At 32.2% G+C, this 19,006-nt stretch overlaps 2 protein-coding genes and 1 long non-coding RNA gene across 4 annotated transcripts; 2 read left to right on the top strand and 1 right to left on the bottom strand.

Annotated features, from left to right (window-relative positions):
* Positions 1-903: 903 nt before the first annotated feature.
* LOC122275245 lies at positions 904-4,889 on the top strand. The gene is made up of 3 exons (XR_006228513.1): positions 904-1,140; positions 4,448-4,590; positions 4,734-4,889. It is a non-coding gene; the product is annotated as an uncharacterized LOC122275245 (long non-coding RNA).
* A 1,858-nt stretch (positions 4,890-6,747) lies between these two features.
* Positions 6,748-13,531, top strand: LOC122276152 (cellulose synthase-like protein E6). The gene is made up of 8 exons (XM_043085674.1): positions 6,748-7,254; positions 7,447-7,768; positions 11,119-11,259; positions 11,402-11,533; positions 11,663-11,875; positions 11,995-12,222; positions 12,309-12,656; positions 12,743-13,531. The coding sequence occupies exons 1-8, from the start codon at positions 6,980-6,982 to the stop codon at positions 13,286-13,288; spliced, it is 2,205 nt and encodes a 734-aa protein (XP_042941608.1). The 5' UTR covers positions 6,748-6,979; the 3' UTR covers positions 13,289-13,531.
* A 1,856-nt stretch (positions 13,532-15,387) lies between these two features.
* On the bottom strand, positions 15,388-18,427 carry LOC122276153 (protein C2-DOMAIN ABA-RELATED 11-like). Of its 2 annotated transcripts, XM_043085675.1 has the most exons (4): positions 17,970-18,416; positions 17,454-17,610; positions 16,770-16,865; positions 15,388-15,903 (listed from the first exon to the last, which is right to left on the bottom strand). In XM_043085675.1, the coding sequence occupies exons 2-4, from the start codon at positions 17,562-17,564 to the stop codon at positions 15,604-15,606; spliced, it is 507 nt and encodes a 168-aa protein (XP_042941609.1). In that variant the 5' UTR covers positions 17,565-17,610; positions 17,970-18,416; the 3' UTR covers positions 15,388-15,603. The 2 variants fall into 2 exon arrangements, with proteins under 2 accessions (XP_042941609.1, XP_042941610.1); XM_043085676.1 differs by lacking the exon at positions 16,770-16,865 and having other exon boundaries at positions 17,970-18,427.
* Positions 18,428-19,006: the final 579 nt, after the last annotated feature.

Raw genomic sequence — 19,006 nt, 5'->3', positions numbered from 1 at the left:
TTACTTGTAGTGTATTTATTTTTTTATTATTTTCTTTTAACTATTTTTTTAACATCCTTAGCCATTAAGAAAAAATTTTAAAAATATATAATTTTAGTGATAATCACTTGTTTAATTATTAAGTAAAAGAAATTTTAAAAAAAATTAAAAAATTAAAAAAAAAGTAAAAAAATAATAAAATAGTGATAAGGTTATCGTTATTCTTTTGAAAAATAGTCGATGCTATCAGGCTGCGGATAATATCACTGATCCGCAGGTCCCACTGATAGATGTCGCCAAAGAATTGAAGTAGCTACCCCATCCATCGGTGCTACTATTTATAAACAAATATGCATGTGGATGCACATGTCTGTTTTATTTCAATTACAATTCAGAAACGTCTTTCGAGAACGAAAAAAATTCAAAAAAAAAAAAGTAGTGTTTTATTAAAGAAAAAATATAGTTACAAGCATAATTATATACTAATCTGTACATTAATTTAATATGATTGATCAAAAAGTAAATTTTATTAAAAATAATATTAATTTAAATTTTAAGTATAAATAAATCAGTATTAGTATGTAGATTAGTATGTAATTTTACTTGTATATAATAAAACTCTTTATTAAATATGTTATATTTGTTTAGGATAATGATACACTAACAATCTATTCACAATTTATATACAACTTTAAATATAATAATATTTTTTTATTATATTTAAACCCATCAAATTAAAAGTCAAAGTAAAATTTAAAATAATATTATTTTATTACATAATTATATACCAATTGTTAATTAGAAGTAAGTTTATCATTTTTCTTATTAATAATATACAGATACGAAAAGGCTTTGCCTGGCATGGATATTTTCGTTTGCACTGCAGACCCCATGATCGAACCTCCAGCTTTGGTGATTAACACAGTTCTATACGTCATGGCTTACGCCTATCCACCTCAAAAGCTTACCGTTTACCTCTCCGACGATGGCGGTTCCGATTTGACGTTCTACGCAATGCTCGAGGCCTTGCGTTTCTCAAAGACTTGGCTACCCTTTTGCAAGAAATTCAAAGTAGAACCAAGATCGCCGGAAGTTTATTTCCGAACAGCTGCTGAGCCACATGGGGATCCTGTCATGGCCAACGACTGGTCCTCCGTCAAGGTGATCATATCTCGTCTCCTTTGTTTTTTTAATCAAGGTGCAATTGATATACTAATAATTTAAAAAACAAAAGAAAATAAAACGTGTCAAGATATAAATTCTATAACTCCTTGGATTTTGATCCTCTTTGGAACTACAACTTGCACGTCCTTCTCGTCAATATAATTTGCTCTTTCCTGGTATCGTTTGACTATACAATTTAACTATAAAATATGTTGTAAAGAGCATCGTGTGATATAGTTACTCTTATAAAATATCTTATAAAAAATGTTTTGTGGTAGCTAGCATTACTCATAGTATGAAAAATTACATGGCATAAATATTTTTGTATACTCGTATGCTTTTACATTAAAGTGCATTGAATTAAGTTAAATTGAAAATGAAGTTAAAAATTAAATAAAATATTATTAAAATATTATTTTTTTAATATTATCATTTTGAGATTCTAAAAAAGTAAAAAATTAATTTATTTGTTATACTGTGTGATAATTTTAAAAAAATGTAATGATAAAATAAGATTAAGTTATTGTTTGGATAATAAAAATTTTCGTTTCGTTTCATCTCATCTCATTATTATATATTTTTTAAATTTTTACATAAAATATAATAAATAATTCAACTATTTTAAATTTTAAAATAATAAAATTTTATTTAATTTTTAATTTTCATCTCAACTTACCATTCAAATCTCACCTAAATGAAATGAGATGAAACTCTTTTGTATTCACTAGCTTGTTTAAATTCAAATAATATTTTATCTCATCTCATCTTATCATTATAACTGTTTTAAATTTCTATACAAAATATATAAATAATTCAATTTTTTTTTTAATCTATGTTTAATTTATTTAATTTTTAATTTTTATTTAAAATCAACTCGGATACAAAAGCACCGCAATCTCTGACTCTCTGTTATTTGGATATCTACGGCTTTCTATGAGATTCGGATGTGATAGTTCCAAATTAATCGAGTACATTTATGTATGGCTGGTTCGATACCTGCCAGTCCATACCTAACATTCTTGAGTCTTGTCTCTTTCTTGTTGTTTTATAATTATTTTCGCCTCATTTTATTTAATTTAATTATAATAATTATTTTAAATTTTATAAGAAAGAAAGTAAATAATTTAATTTTTTTTAAATTTAAAATAAAAATTATATTTAATGCCTAGCAATCTAGTATAAAATCTGTGACTCTCTACGATTTGGATATCTAATTTTTTTTACGAGATTCGGATGTGATAGCTCCAATTTGGTGGCCCACCAAATTAATTGATTGTTTATGTATTTATATATTTTAAATGTTTTTATTTAATGATTAAGAAAATTAATTTTAATATATTGATATATTTTTTATTTTTTAAAAATATTTAAATATGTTAAAAAATATTAAAAAAATAAAAATAAAAACCAAAATTTTAGCTAGCGGCACACCAACAAAATAGCATCACTCATAAAATGTATGGCTGGTTTGGTACTTTCCGGTCCATACCTAACATTCTTGACTCTTAACTTCGGTGGTTGGTGAGTTCGTAAATTTGGAAAGCCAGTCAGTGAATGCTGAAAATGCGTTAGCCCTGCTGCTCTCTGGTCTTCTTATATCTATAATGTTCATTCTCCTCTGCTTAGTGTATTTTGTGATTGACAATGGTGATGAGTATCTATATTTATATATATATATATATATATATAAACAATGTTCAATGCTTAGGTATCGTTTGGATAGAGAGATGTTGTCATCTCATTAGCTATCTTGTCTCATCTAATCTCATCTTAATATCTAAAGTTTTAAACATTACAAATAAATAAATATATAATTAATTTTAAATCTTTAATTTTTTTGTCTAATAATTACATAATTATTACAAATTTTTCAAATTTTTAAACAAAATACAATTCAACTTTTTCAAATCTTAAAATAAAAATAATGTTAAAAATTTATATTTTTAAAAATATTTTAACTTTATAATATTTTATTCAATTTTTTTTATTTACTTTTTTAAAATTCTATAAAATATTTTAACTCAATCAATTTTTAACTCATTTAATGTCAAATCAAATATCTTATTATTATTTACAAATCATCTTAACTCATGTCATCTTAACTCATTATCTAAACCAAACCTAAAAAAGAGTATTTAGTATTATGTTTTCAACATTATTATTATTATTTTTAACAAAAGCTTAATAAAATATAGATTTTAAGAAAAAGTACAAAATTCGAGTGATTTCGGGTTTCAAAAATCGTTTTATATATCAATAGCCTTAGTTACTGTAACTTCGTCTCCTTTTATATGTTCTTATTGAAGACTGTTACAAATAGAAAAGTTACAGATTACTTCTATTTTATTAAAGTCCAATTAAAATAAAAACAACAACTTTGCGTTAAAAAAATAATACAAATAATTAAATTTATTTCTTTCTAATAGTTTAAATTCTTGAGACAAGTAATGATTTAATATAACTAGTATCAAAGCAGATATCGTAAGTTCGAACATTAAGTTTATATTTTACTTTATTTAATTAAATATTTTACTTATTGGAGCTCACTCATGGAGTGAGTATTTGGCCCACACATGAGAATGAGTAATAAGAATTTTTTATTTTTACGTACTTCTCGCGCATTCCATAACCTTATTATTAGCAAACTAATTAAAGCACATTTCATTGATAACTAAGGGACAATTTGCATGCCCTCAATCCAAAAGTTCTATTAATTAGAATGAGGCTATTAATCTATTTTCACATGAGCAGCTCTAAGTCGTCTGGCACCAGCAGGGACAGCATTTGACACTCAGATCCCGATATAGAGATCCAGGTCCAAGATAATTTGTAGCAGGATGGTACTAGCGGGTTGCCCATCGTGTACCGTTGGGCATACCACTAGTACAAATTTATACTTATTTTTTTGTTTTTATCATTTTTTGTAAGTATTTTTTTAACATTTTTAATCTTTAAAAAAAATTAAAAGATGATACAATTTCAATTATTTCCTTAACCATCAAGTAAAACAAATTAAAAAAATTAAAATATTCGAATAATAACTTGAAGCAATAACATTGAGGGGAATAAATAGCATTTTCCTTTTCAGAAACCACCAACCCGGCCCTCTGGGTCACCAAACCCTTTCTGGTGGGCGGGTGGTGCGTACCAATTCCGATTTATGAGCACGTACGTACAGGGCTTACATATTTTTTTAGGCTGACAAAAAATGAGAAGCAAGCAGCTTACCATAATCTTATGATTCATTTTAATTTATTTAGTTTATTTGTTGATATCATCCGGCCTCTTTTCACGTAACATGCAGAAAGCATACGAGAGAACATGAAGCAACGGATTGAAAGAGTCACAAAGCTAGGTCAGATTCCAGAGGAAATACGTAAAGAACACAAGGGATTCAGTGAGTGGAATTTGGTTGCAAACCGACGTGATCATCAAACCATTCTCCAAGTACGTACTAATTACAAATCTTCATTCTTCTATACGGTACCGTTTCAGTCTCCGGCAACGACTATTTTCATATGCATAATTTACTCAAAAGTCTTCTGCACCTTACTGCTTATTACAAATAGAGTTATTATTCAAATTTACAGATAATTATTGATGGGAAAGACCCTACGGCTTTGGACATGGAAGGACAATCTTTGCCAACTCTGGTATACTTAGCACGTGAAAAGAGACCCCAATACCACCACAATTTCAAAGCAGGTGCCATGAATGCACTGGTACAACCATTTATATATACTTGATTCGTGTGTTAACAACTATACTTAACAATTATTCGTGTGTTAACATTTTCCTTTTTTTTTTTTTGCGTATATTTTTTGGTCATGATATTAAAAAAACTAGACACGAGTGTCATCGAGGATAAGCAATGGTCCGATTATTCTTAATGTGGATTGCGACATGTATTCAAGCAATTCGGAGTCAGTGAGGGATGCAATGTGTTTTTTTATGGACGAGGAAAAAGGTCACGAAGTTGGCTACGTACAGTACTTTCCACCGTCCTTCGAGAATCTTTCGAAGGATGATCTTTACGGTGGTGCCTTGACCGTATTAAACAAGGTAACTACAAACCAAAAACCCAGTGATTTCAAATGATTAAACTAAACTTGCCCCTGATGGATTATACTTTTACTGAATTTGATAATATTATTATAGGATATTATTTTTTTTTCAATGATATCCTATAATAATAAAATATTATACTTTAAATTTAAATACAATATTTTTATTTTTGAACTTAAATATAATATTATTGTTCTTTTCAAGTTTGGAATTGCAATATCCATCTTAGACAATAAAACTAGCATGTTCTTACCAAAATAATTTTTTAAAGGATAAAATGTGGTATTAATTATTTTAATAATAATTTAAAAATGCATTACAAATATATTCATATGAAATAAGTTACCACAAAAAAAAAATATTAAATATGATAAATTAAAGACTAGTTATAAACTAATACATAAATTGGAATGTAAAAATAATAATTGTATTTTGTAAAATGAAAATATTATCAATCCAATGACTAGGATTTTTTTAATGAATTACTATGAAAAGTAATATGAAGATAATTGTTATTTTTTCAAATAATATTATATATAAAAAATAATATAATTTTTAAATCTAATAAGAAATATTAAAATAATATTCTAAATCGTTAACTTGTTTCACAAAAGTTCAATAAATCAAAATATTCAATTTAGGTTATTTGTAAGTTCATTATTATTATATTCTAATTAATATTAGAATAATAAAAAAACTTTAATGATGAATTGGAAACAAAAATGTAATTATATAAATGAAGGCAAAAATATAATTATGCAAATAGAAATATTGCGGACTCAAACAAAATCCAATGTTGATGAGGCTATAAGCTCTTTTTATTGTAGGGTGTGTATATATATACACATATATGAGAAAAGCCCTTGTGCCGCTTGGGCGGTACCGCCTAAGTGTACAGTTTAAGAATTTATTATTTTATTTTATTTAATAATTAAAAAAATAATTTTAAGTGAATCGGTATATATTTTTATAAATATAAAAATAATAAAAAATAAAAACAACCGACAGCACGCCCAACAATATGATTTAGGAGACATAATAGCCACCTCCATATATATATATATATATATTATGATAAATATAATGAAAGACGCGCGCTAATATTGTATGTGCTACTATGACATGCTAAATAAATATGTGGATGCGCATGTCTGTTTTATTTTTATGTTATTTTTATTTTTTGATAGGCCTGTTTTATTTCAACAAAAATTCTATGACAATTCAGAAACGTCTTTCAAGCCATAAAAAAAATAAAATAAAATAAAAAATTAAAAAAAAAAAAAAATCCCAAAAGATGGGTAAAGTCGTAGTTGACAACTGAATATGATCGCCCGTGCCAATTCATAGTCCACTAGTTTCAAGACATTGATATTTGTGCAACACGTTTAATTTTAATGCAATGAGAATACGCACACGTGTACCTGCAAATTACCATATGCATCAACAACAGCTTGTAATTACATGACTGCATGCAATCTTCAAGTTAACCATTTGTGTTGTCACAGCAAATTTGAAAAGCAGATAATATTTTATTAAATATGCCATATTTTTTTTAATGTCTATAGAGTTCGATCCCAGCAGGATTCCGTATCGTGAAAATAAGTTGTCAGGCCGTACTGGGGTAGTGTGACTGTGTCCTCCCTTTCCTCTGCATCTTCTGGCCACATGCTCCTGGTTTCTAGTGTTTTTGAAACTTTGCCTTGATATAAACAACTAAGCAAGCATCTGCAGTCTGCACTCGAACTCATACGAGAGATCCAGAGAGAGAGAAATGGGAAATAATGATGAGCATCTTCCACTTTTCACAACAACGCCAGCAAAGGCACGTATCCCTTTCAAATTCTATGCACTCTCAACCTTCGTGGGGATATGCTTGATCTTTGTATATAGATTGAGGTATATACCAGCAAAAGAAGAAGCCGGAAGATGGGCTTGGATGGGAATGTTTCTCTCAGAACTTTGGTTTTGTTTATATTGGTTTATCACCATGATTATTCGCTGGAACCCCATCAACCGCTGCGCTTTCAAAGATCGGCTCTCTCTCAGGTCTCCTAGCTAGCTATTTCTCTTTCACTCGATTATGATATCTAACTTTGTATGAATAAAATATATTAATCGAAGCTGTTGATCTTAAGAGTGGTCGTTTATTTGCTTATTTGTACGTGCTTGTGTGCTTGTGGAATACGAGGTTTACTTGCTAATTTTAATTAAGAGTGGTCGTTTATTAATCATGTACAGATACGAAAAGGCTTTGCCGGGCATAGACATTTTCGTATGCACCGCAGACCCCGTGATAGAACCTCCAGCTTTGGTGATTAACACAGTTCTATCTGTCATGGCTTATGACTATCCACCTCAAAAGCTGGCCGTTTATCTCTCCGACGATGGCTGTTCCGATTTGACGTTCTACGCAATGCTCGAGGCCTCGCGTTTCGCAAAGACTTGGCTTCCCTTTTGCAAGAAATTCAAAGTAGAACCAAGATCGCCGGAAGATTATTTCCTAACAGCTGCTGAGCCACAAGGGGATCCTGTCATGGCCAACGACTGGTCCTCCGTCAAGGTAAGCCTATCTTGTCTCCTTTGCTTTTTGAGAAATGATAGTTTCGTAATCAACCTTATCTCGTCTCTTTGCTTTTTGAGGAATGATAGTTTCGTAATTGCACAAACTACACAATTTTTTTTTTTTAAAAGAAAAGTCATATTAAACATGAGAAATTGAGAATCATATAAAAAATTATGAAATTTTTAATAATAAATTTTAGTTTTTTTTTTTAAATAACTCTATATTATTTGTATATTTTATAACTATATATAACATTACTCTTTATACATCTTTCTAAATATTTTTATTTTACAAAATATTTTTATTTTAAAATATAATTACAAAATATGTTGTAATGAAATGTCTGGCCGTAGCATTATTCATAATATAAAAAATTAAATAGCACAAATATTTTTGTATACTTGCATGCTTTCACATTAATTTCTTGCACAAGTATCTGGGATCCCGAGAATATCTGCCCTATTACTTCGGCAAGTAGCATTTGATTAAATATGTGATAATTCTTGTTCTCCTAAGACGAAGGAGTAAGCTATAGTTTATTTTCGTGAATGAGATGAGATTAATTAAAATAAATATTAAAAATTATATTTTAATAATATTTTTAATATAATTTTTATTTTAAAATTTAAAATAATTAAATTATTTATTTTATTTTATATCAGAATTTAAAAAAATTATAATAATAAGATGATAATAATTATAATGATGTCTAATTGTGTGTCTCTTTTTCGCTACTGATGGAGATGGAACAAACTACTACTACTGAGCTACTGTTAGTGTAAAAATATTTTTTTTACTTTTTTATATATACATTTTTTAATACTATAAAATATATTTTTTTTAAAATTACAATATTATTTAAAGATACTTCCTTAATTATAAAATTTAAAAAAAAAAAAATTTGCAGCAGTGCCCGTAATACCTTACGCTTAGCATTTTCCTTTTGAGAACAAACTGAGCCCAAAGCAATATCATCTAAAATCTCTGACTCTCTGCTAAGTGGATATCTAGTGTCTACGGTTTTCTATGAGATTCGGATGTGATAGCTCCAATTTGGTGGCCCACCAAATTAATTGAGGGAGTAGGCTGGTTTGGTACCTTCCGGTCCATACCTAACATTCTTGACTCACTCTTGACTCTTAACATTGACGAGACTCCTGAAAATGCCGTTAGTTCGTTATCTTCTCTTCTCTCTTTTATTTTTTCCTTTTATTTTTTTCTGTATTTTTTAATATTTGTGGATGTTCGGTTAACTTGCACGTAACTCGATTAATTTCACATCACCCTAAAATTAATGACCAATTAAACATCTAATGATCTTGAAGAACTTTGAACTGATAATCATTAGAGAACAAATCTAAAGTCTAAAAATGCATTAATTTTACTCTTCTTTTGTTTATAATGTAAGGGTTGTAGTGTTGAACTCGATATAACATTAAAACCCAAGGCTCCTGCTTTTTGTGGTTGACAATGGAAATAAGTATCTATATATAGGCAATGTTTAATGTTTAGGTCTAGTTTGTATAAGGAGATATTTTTATCACATCTCATCCTAATATCTAAATATCATAAACATAAATATTTTTTAATTTTTAATTTTAATTTTTTCATTCAATCATTATTTAATTATTATAATTTTTCAAACTTTTAAACAAAATACAAAAAATAATTCACCTTTTTCAAATCATAAAACAAAAATTATATTTTTAACAAAATTTTTAACTTTATAATATCTTTATTAAAAATTTTCTCCTTATTCCAAAATCTCATAAAATATTTTAACTCAAATTATTTTTAATTCATCTAATCTCAATTCAAATATCTCACTCGTATTCATAAATCATTTTAACTCATGACTAAATCAAGCCCTAATGTTTAATGTATTTAATATTATGGTTTCAACATTATTATTATTTTTTAAATCTTAATAAAATATAGAGTAAAAAAATAAAGTACAAAATTCGAGCACAATCTGGGTGCCCGTATTTCGGGTTTCAAAAACTCGAATTCGTCTGGGTACTAGCCGAGATCATAATCTGGACACTCTAATCCTAGTCCGGATATACCCAGACCTTGGTGAACAGTCAATGGACTCCCTACCATTCCAGTTTCTTGAATTATTCAATCAACCAAATGGGTGAATTATTTGTTAAACATGCATATCTAGATTAGGTAAATGGATTTGTTCCATGATTAGATAATAGTATCAAGATTAAGAAAATGGTTCCCACCAAACTGAAAAACTGATATTTCATACCCTTTCTTAAAACCAGATAAGTAAAAATAACTAAAACCATGTAAAATAACTCTTGTGAAGAGCTATTTTAAAATCTCTATTGCAAGAGTTGGGAACAAAATTGCATAATTTACCAACAACAAAGAGCTAGTCTACTTGACATGCAGGTCCTCAATGCTTGTGAAAGAGTTTTGCATTTCTCTTATACAATTGAACCAAACTAAAACCTGAATTATACTTGTTAATGTCAAAAATTGCACAATAATCCAAAAGTTGAGAAATAGTAATTTCCGACCTGTTATGACGATCTGGATCTCATTCGGTCTAGTTAGGAGCTCTCGGCATGATCCGATATAGCTAAGCGTTCATTCATGGCAATAAATAAAAAATAAATACTGAACATATAAAAGAGAGATAAAGATACAAATTTACGTGATTCAACATATTACTTATATCCACAAGGATTTTTGAGAAGGGGAGAAGTTTACCATAATATCCTTATTTATGATCTCTCATCTTCTTTCATTTCTCATTATACGGTAGAGATTTTAAATTTATTTGTTAGAAAATCTCTCGTTGCTAAAGCTTCTATCACAAAAGAAGCTGAAAAAGTGATCGAAATCCTCTTTCAAATCGTCTGGCCGTTTACTCTTATACGCCCGTTCTTTTTGCATGACTATAGGAAGTAGTGAAAATTACTGTCTTCCCTTTTCATGTCTAACGTGTCTTTTACTTTCCAATTCTTTGTTTTTCCTTTTATCCTGACACTGTCCTTTTGTTTGTCTACTCATTATTTCATTTCCTTTATGTTCTTTTGTCTTCTAATAGAGGGACTTCTCCTGTGAGCTGAGCTTAGCAGGCTTTTTGGGCTGTGCATATTTTTTATTTAAAAATTCTCAAAGTCCTTTTTGAACAAATTAATTTGATACGCCTTAAGAATGGCAGGCTACAGTTTTTTCTATATATTATGTCTGCCAAAGTCATGTGTATATATAATTACTTCCTATTTTTTTTAGGCTGACAAAAGTCTTATTATGATTCATTTTAATTTATTTAGTTTATTTGGAGTTTATTTATTGATATTATCCGGCCTCTTTCACGTAACATGCAGAAAGCATACGAGAACATGAAGCAACGGATTGAAAGAGTCACAAAGCTAGGTCAGATTCCAGAGGAAATACGTAAAGAACACAAAGGATTCAGTGAGTGGAATTTAGTTGCGAACCGACGTGATCATCAAACCATTCTCCAAGTACGTACTAATTACAAATCTTCCTTCTTCTATACGGTACCGTTTCAGTCTCCGGCAACGAATATTTTCATATGCATAATTATTGTAAATAGAGTTACAGCTTAAAGGTTATTATAAATAGAGTTATTATTCAAATTTACAGATAATTATTGATGGGAAAGACCCTGCGGCTTTGGACATGGAAGGACAATCTTTACCAACTCTGGTATACTTAGCACGTGAAAAGAGACCCCAATACCACCACAATTTCAAAGCAGGTGCCATGAATGCACTGGTAAAGTGTACACCATACTTCATATCCACTTGCAAATTGCGTATACATGATATATATAGCTTCCCATTTAATTTGCGTATTAACATATTTTTGTGATACCTATTTTGGTCATGATAATCGAAAAACAAGATACGGGTGTCGTCGAGGATAAGCAATGGTCCGATCATTCTTAATTTGGATTGTGACATGTATTCAAACGATTCGGGAACGGTGAGGGATGCATTGTGTTTTTTTATGGATGAAGAAAAAGGTCACCAAGTTGGCTACGTACAGTTTCCACATACCTTCGAGAATATTTCGAAGAATGATCTTTATAGTGGTTCCTTGAACGTGATAATGAAGGTAACTACAAACCAATTAACAACCTAGTGATTTCAAACGATTGAACTAAACTTGTCCATGATGGATTATACTTTTACTGAGTTAATTTGTATCGGTGGTATATATGCATGGTGTAAAAGGTGGATCTTCCAGGACAGGATGGGAATGGGGGACCTTACTATATTGGTTCCGCGTGCTTTCACAGAAGAGAGTCACTGTGTGGGAAGAAGTACAGTGAGGAATGCAAGACAGATTTGAAGGTATGGAACGATATAAAGGTAGCAGAGAGTACTGCAAGTGTGCTAGAGGACACATGTAAAATCCTTGCAAGTTGTACCTATGAAGAGAAGACACTGTGGGGAAAGGAGGTCTCTCTCTCTCTCTCTCTCTCTCTCTCTCTCTCTCCCCTAAACTTCATGTAAACCTTCGTATACATTTTATGATTTAATTGCAGGTGGGTCTGAAATATGGCTGTCCGGTGGAAGATATCATAACAGGACTAGCTGTACAATGTCGAGGTTGGAGATCCATCTATTTCAACCCAGAAAGGAAGCCCTTCCTCGGACTTGCGCCGACTACATTATTGCAGACACTGGTACAGCACAAAAGATGGTCTGAAGGTGATTTTCAGGTCTTTCTCTCAAGGAACAATCCCCTTGTGAGTGGGTATAAAAAGATTCCCCTCAAACTTCGACTCTCCTATTGTCCCTATTTGCTATGGGCTCCAAACTGCTTGGCCACACTGTATTATGTTGCAGTACCATCCTTATGCCTGCTTAGGGGCATCCCCTTGTTTCCTAAGGTACGAAAATTTCCTTACTTGAATCAAACCTGTCTATGGTTGTTCCTATATTGTTTTCTAAGAATAGAATCATCTTACACTAACAGATTTCAAGCGCATGGGTGCTACCATTTGTATTCGTCATGATTGTCCACCGGGCATACAGTCTTGGAGAATTTATTTGGTGTGGGGGCACATTCCAAGGTTGGTGGAATGAACAAAGGATATGGCTCTTCAAAAGAACAAGTTCCTACTTCTTTGCCTTCTTTGACAACGTCCTAAAACTTTTGGGACTTACGGACTTAGCCTTCGCCATCACGGAAAAGGTGGCTGAAAGTGATGTGTCGCAGAGATATGAGCAGGAGATCATGGAATTCGGTGCTTCTTCCCCAATGTTTACAATTATAGCAACACTGGCGTTGCTAAACGCATTCTGTTTTGTTGGAGGAATGAAGAGGGTGGTTATGGATATGCAAACTTGGTTTTCAAACCCATTTACGTTGCAGATTCTTCTATGTGCTCTCCTGGTTATTATCAACCTCCCTGTTTATCAAGGTCTCTTCCTCAGGAAAGACAAGGGCAGGATGCCAACTTCAGTGACATATCGGTCACTTATGTTTGCGGGTTTGGCTTGTGCATTAGCCCGTTATTAAGTTCTCTCTAAATGCCGAGCAAAACTTTCTGCTAGCAAAGAAACAAGTTGAAAGAACCGTACTTTTCTACTTACCAGTCTCAAAAGGAACTGTAGTAGTGTTTATGATGGTATGTTATTCCCATCTGGTTTTATTAAGGTTTTGTACGACATAATAAGCTTTAGATGGCAAAACGTCCATTGGCAATCTGAATTAATCTCATTACCTATTTTAATAATGTATGACAGGAAACTTTAATAGCCATGCATACCATCCATTGGCAATCTCATATGCCATGCTTAGATACCGAATTCATGTACTCCGAATTGTCTGAAATGGGAAAAATGAGTTCTTACATGAAGGTGGATTAATTCCTAAGTTTGGCCAACTGAACCGAGATGAGTGTGGTCTGGTCCTTTATTTCCTGCTCTTCTGCTAAAATGGTATCCTTTTACTGTTAGTTTAGATTAACAATCTGATTGATTTTAGCCCACGTTTTTGGTACTTTAGTTTAACAATTTTAACAAAATCAAGAGATATATGCAAAGATTGAATTGTTATAATTGTGGAATCTGGTATGTGACTGGCACTTTTTTTCCTAAGCAAGCTTCGTTGAAGAAAATAAACCAGTACCGATTATGGAAGAAAGTTAATTGAACAATACATATGGGATAATGGGTGGATCTTTCCCACTATGAGAATCTAAAAGACGTTGGGGAATGCAAATAAAGGGATGCTTCCATGTGTTTAGTTGGAAGCTGTCCATTGCAAAATATTATGCGTACATCGATTTTGAGATTAATGGATTTTTTGCACTTTCCATTCGTCAAACACAACAGATATTCTATGTCTTTTCTATAGAGTCATAGACTCCATTGTCCAATATGTTGCATACTTTGGTTGAGCAATTGTCTGTACTACCAACTTTGAGTCTCCTTCAATGAAAATTGTTTTCAAATTTCTATTCATTGTTTCCTAGATTGCCATTGATGTTGCTTAGGCTTCTCAAATGTTTGGATTGATACTGTTATGAAGCTTGTGTGAACAAAAAGAAGTGTGCCAATGTCATAAATGCAAATTACTGCTGCGATTGTGCTTATTTAGCTAAATCCTTAGGCAAAGTTTGGCTAATATGCCACTTTTTGGCTTTTGACTACCCATTTAAATGTTGAACCCTCCTACATTGCATTAGCTATCTTACTCAATATAAGAAATTATTTTTCTCCTTTTTAAATGCATATTTTTGTTATTTGTTTTGGTAAACACTTTTGTATTGTCATTTTTGTTATAATAAAAGATTTAGACGGCCAAGCTACTGTTTACTTACATATAGGGGCAACTAGTGTAACTCATAACTGAGATGACTTATACTTGGCTATTCCAATGTGAACCAATTTTTTCACATCTTAAACAAATTTTAGATAACACGGGCATATAAGCCAATGTCAGTGCTCTAACTGCCACTTCAAATGGAAGTGAAGAAGAACCATTAGAGGAAAGTTGCCATCTAGGCTCTTGCTGGCGTATTTTTGTAATTTATGAACGGTTGTGTACCCTGCGGCAAGGTTATGGAAACTTTTGGCACTAACCAAGCATAGGAATTACAACAAGATCAGAGACACTCTCCGCTCTTAACAGTAGACTCGATGAAAGCTGGAAATCCTAACAAAGTTGAGAATCCATTCTTGACTTGGTAGTTTGAGAGTTGCTTAGGGTACATCTGCGTAAATACCCCTGCTTCGACGTGCTTGATGCAGCGTTGTTATTCTTGGTATGCTTTGTTTTAATTTTGTTTTGCATTCTCGGCGTGCTTGTTATAGCTATTACTGCTTGATTTTGGGACTTTTCAATTTTGCTATTCGTTTTGCATTCTGCTTCATTAATGACTGCTAAGTTTACATAGGATAGAAGGTCCCTGCAGCACCGCTAGTAGGGCAGAAGAAAGATAAAATAAGTGTTGATCCATTGTAATGGTAAGTGAGCAAGCAGCCTTAGAAGAAGATGAAGGTAGTAGTAGGGCTCGGAGAAGTGAACAGATGAATTGAAGACGGTGAAGCAAGCGAGAGAAGTATTCATATGGTGGAGTCAAATGGAAAAACTGGGGAAGCCGGCCCATCATATGAGAGAAACTTGAAGCTCATTATGCACACAGCCAATTTAAACAGTGATAGGAAAGTTAGCAACAGAGAAAACTGATACACACGGCCTGGCTCCACTTCAGCCTAGCTGCTGCTTCCAGAGGTTAGAGGTTCACATAAACCTAACCACAAATGTATATTCACCTCTTCCCCCTGTATTGTTAAAGATCTAAGCATATGCAAACCGTAGAATCTGCACTACCCTGAGGCAGCAGCAGGAGTAGTATCAATTAACTTGATGCTCAGTTCAATCTCCCCAGACTCAACACCGCAAAGCCTTAACCAAACACTCTGCACCACCTCTCCATTTACACAACTGATAGAGCTCTCCCCAGCAAGACAGTTGTCACTGCCCGGGACTATCTTCCTCAATGTTGTCTCACCAGAAGAAAATCCAAGAATTTGTCTCAATCTAGCGGCGGAGACAATTGGTTGAAGGCTAAGGTGAGCATGTCCCATCTTGTCATCTGCTTTGAAACGGTCTTTATCATACACTTCCTGCAAAAAAAATGTACTTTGGTCAGATGTCACAAATCTGAATTCTAAAGGTTACAATGTCATTGACATCGCTAAGATTGCTTAGCAAGCTATGGGAACAAACCACAATCACAAAGCAAGAAACGGGAAAGATAACTGCAGAAACACATATAAAATGATCAGATCATTAAAATGGGGCGGAGGTGAAATCATGTTGAAAAATGGCTAGGCAGTAAATGCTAAACTCCTGATAATACTTCAAAAGAACCTCTCCCTACTGAAGTTTCCAAATCTTTTCTCTCCACATATACTCCTTAATTTTCAGACAAATATGAACCCATTTCTCTCATTTTCTGCCTCGTTTCAATACCAAGAATAAAAAATGGAGGAAAAATATAAAAAACAAGCAAAGACCACATGTTTTAGACAAGAGTCTATGTCCCTAACAACAGATTAGGGATTTATCCCACTTCTTCCACAAGGGTATACGCTTTTACAGAAGACGACCGAGCAAAAAAATGCCACTCCGCCAAAACACAAGACCACAGTTCTGAAGGAAGAATAATAAATTAAATAAATACTGAGCAAGAATAACTTTGGGTGACAATGTAGCCAGCAGTTTATACAATCTTAGACCATAAATGTCTGGGGACCTTAGTGAAATGCTTTATTCCAAGAAACTCAAAAAGGTGTCAAATTTCCATTTAGCAAACTCCATTGTAAAGTTTTGACACAAGAAGCTCAATTACGTCCCCCCTGTAAGAATGGAGAATTTTGAATATGAGGGTATATTGCACGCCTGCAACTTAAGGGACTAAGTTTTTAAAGCATGTCACTTTTTTTGCTCAATATGATTGATCTAGGCACCGCTTAAAAAGATATCATACCAAATTTAGAACTCCAACCGGCTCTGTGAAAGAGAAACTTAGCTCTTCATTCCAAACAGGATTAAGGCAACTTTTGATAACCTTGGTCTTCGCCATCTAATACAGATAACACATATAAGTTCAAAATCATATTAACCAAAAACAGCTTAACAGATTCCAACATGGTTTCAATAAGAAGAAAATTCTTAAGTGGTCTTGGCTATTCATATTCTATAAATTTGTTAAACATTTAGCATATAAATATAAAATTTCATGACCGGCTCCTCATTCTTTCCTTGATGCCTCTTTCCTTCATTCTTTTCATTCATACCATTAACTCATAACTCAATAGTTTCAATGATTCAGTTTCTTTCTTTGTAATTTTCTTAAGAAACCATAAATTTTAACTGTGAAATCACACTGTTTTTTCACTCTACAATATGCGACGGCATAGAATGTGTATTTACCATTAGAGGATAATGAATTAAGTGAAAAGATAGAATAATATAGTAATAAGGGAGCTCACAAGATAAGCGACAAGGTTCGCTCGAGTAAAGTGAGATACCAAAGTGTTATCAGAAGAATATATTCAATTCACCACAGTTCAGATCTTCAGGATGCATATGTACCAGAAATGCAAAAAGTAAAGAAAAGGTGTTCCATAAACATCGTAGGAACTAGTCCAATTTTGGATCCCAGAATCACCTGACTGCCTAGTTTGACTATCACATAAGGATCGCTGCTCTTAAAATCTCGGATTACCAATCTTTTCCCTCGCACAACCATCACTTTTAGCAGCCCCAGCGGCTCTCCCATGATTCGCTCCTATGAATGTGTAAATTTCGCAAAAGACGCCCAACCACTGCAAAGCATCATGCCAAAATGTGCCTTTAACTCAAAAATGCAACAACCATATAATTCAAATCTGGATCAAAGCATTATGAGAATCAGAAACTAAAAAAATTAATAAATTTAAACTTAAAACTTCAGAGGAGCTTAAAAGGTGCCTTGAATCTAAAAATACCATTCTCGATACAACTCCCGACCAAAACCCACTCACCCTAAGTAAATCGTCATTTAGCCGGTGCTCATATATGTATATCTACCCAGATGCAAATTTTCCAACATACTCCCAGACATACACCGTAAAACATGCATACATATACGAGAGAGAGAGAGAGAGAGAGAGAGAGAGAGAGTGGGACAGAGGCGCGAGAGTACCTTGTATAGCTTTATTTGATAGCTAACGTGAAGGAAGAGCTTAAATCAGGGGAAATGGTTGAAATTTTCAATAAATGAAAAGAAAATAAGAGGCTCTGCATGAAAACAAATATATTAGGAAACCAGAAACCCCAAGCTTTCTTGGTTCATGTTCCGTACAAGCTTCAAAACTCTGAAGAAAACAACAGCACCCAGAATACAACACCCGGTAACTAGAACCGAATACAAGCCAATAGCTAACTGAAATAACTTCTACAACAGAGCGATAAATCCCGCTTTCCGCAAACACCAAAATAAGCAGCCTGTTCGAGAAGCCAACAAACCCAAAATGAAAACAGCAACAGCTGAAACAAACGACTTGCAGAAAACCAAAAAAGATTTTGGGGGCCTAATGGAGGTTTTGCCGTGCCGCTGGTGATCTATTTATTGTGATTAGAAAACAATAGGTAGTCCAATGAAAAACGTAAACAACATTGACCAGATCGAACGTGTCTTATCAAAGCAGTGCACTGTGCACGTAAGCTGACTGTGGACGGATTGAAATCTGACTGTAACACCATTTTAAGTTAACGAATATAAAACTTGGATTGAAATTCCATTTCAATAAATAGAATTTGAAATCAAATTAAAGATTTTGGGCAACTTAAATGCTCAATAATTTTACGTCCAGTTATTTTTATATATTTTTTAAATATTTTATTTATGTAATTAATTGTATTATCTTTTTAATTTATAAATAATTATTTTAATCGACTTTTTTTTTTTAAAACAAAGAATAGTACCTCTATATTTTATACAAATATAAAATAACTATTTTGATCGATTTTATCATAAAAATATGCAATAAGTACATAAAGATAATTATATATAGCAGAATTCTTAAATCCTACTTGACTTAATTCAAGTTCAAATGTCATTTTCAGTTTATGTTCCAAACAAGATATTTGAACTTGACCAGAGCTCTATTCCAAACCCATATATCTAAGTAACGATAAGATTTATTAGAAAATCTTGTTTTGAAGAAATTAATTGTTCAG

Source organism: Carya illinoinensis, chromosome 9, assembly GCF_018687715.1.
Source record: "Carya illinoinensis cultivar Pawnee chromosome 9, C.illinoinensisPawnee_v1, whole genome shotgun sequence".
Lineage (NCBI taxonomy): Eukaryota > Viridiplantae > Streptophyta > Magnoliopsida > Fagales > Juglandaceae > Carya > Carya illinoinensis.
Note: the sequence above shows the minus strand (reverse complement) of the source record. Positions and strands in the feature narration are given on the sequence as shown.

Bases quoted from the DNA above. Each gene is read 5' to 3' on its own strand.
- LOC122276152 (XM_043085674.1), top strand. From the start codon at position 6,980: ATGGGAAATAATGATGAGCATCTTCCACTTTTCACAACAACGCCAGCA. The intron at 11,260-11,401 runs GTACGTACTAAT...TCAAATTTACAG, and splicing joins ATCATCAAACCATTCTCCAA to ATAATTATTGATGGGAAAGA. The intron at 12,223-12,308 runs GTCTCTCTCTCT...ATTTAATTGCAG, and splicing joins AGACACTGTGGGGAAAGGAG to GTGGGTCTGAAATATGGCTG.
- LOC122276153 (XM_043085675.1), bottom strand. From the start codon at position 17,564: ATGGGAGAGCCGCTGGGGCTGCTAAAAGTGATGGTTGTGCGAGGGAAA. The intron at 16,866-17,453 runs GTGATTCTGGGA...TATCTGTATTAG, and splicing joins TAGTCAAACTAGGCAGTCAG to ATGGCGAAGACCAAGGTTAT. The intron at 15,904-16,769 runs GTATGATATCTT...TTTTTTTTGCAG, and splicing joins CGGTTGGAGTTCTAAATTTG to GAAGTGTATGATAAAGACCG.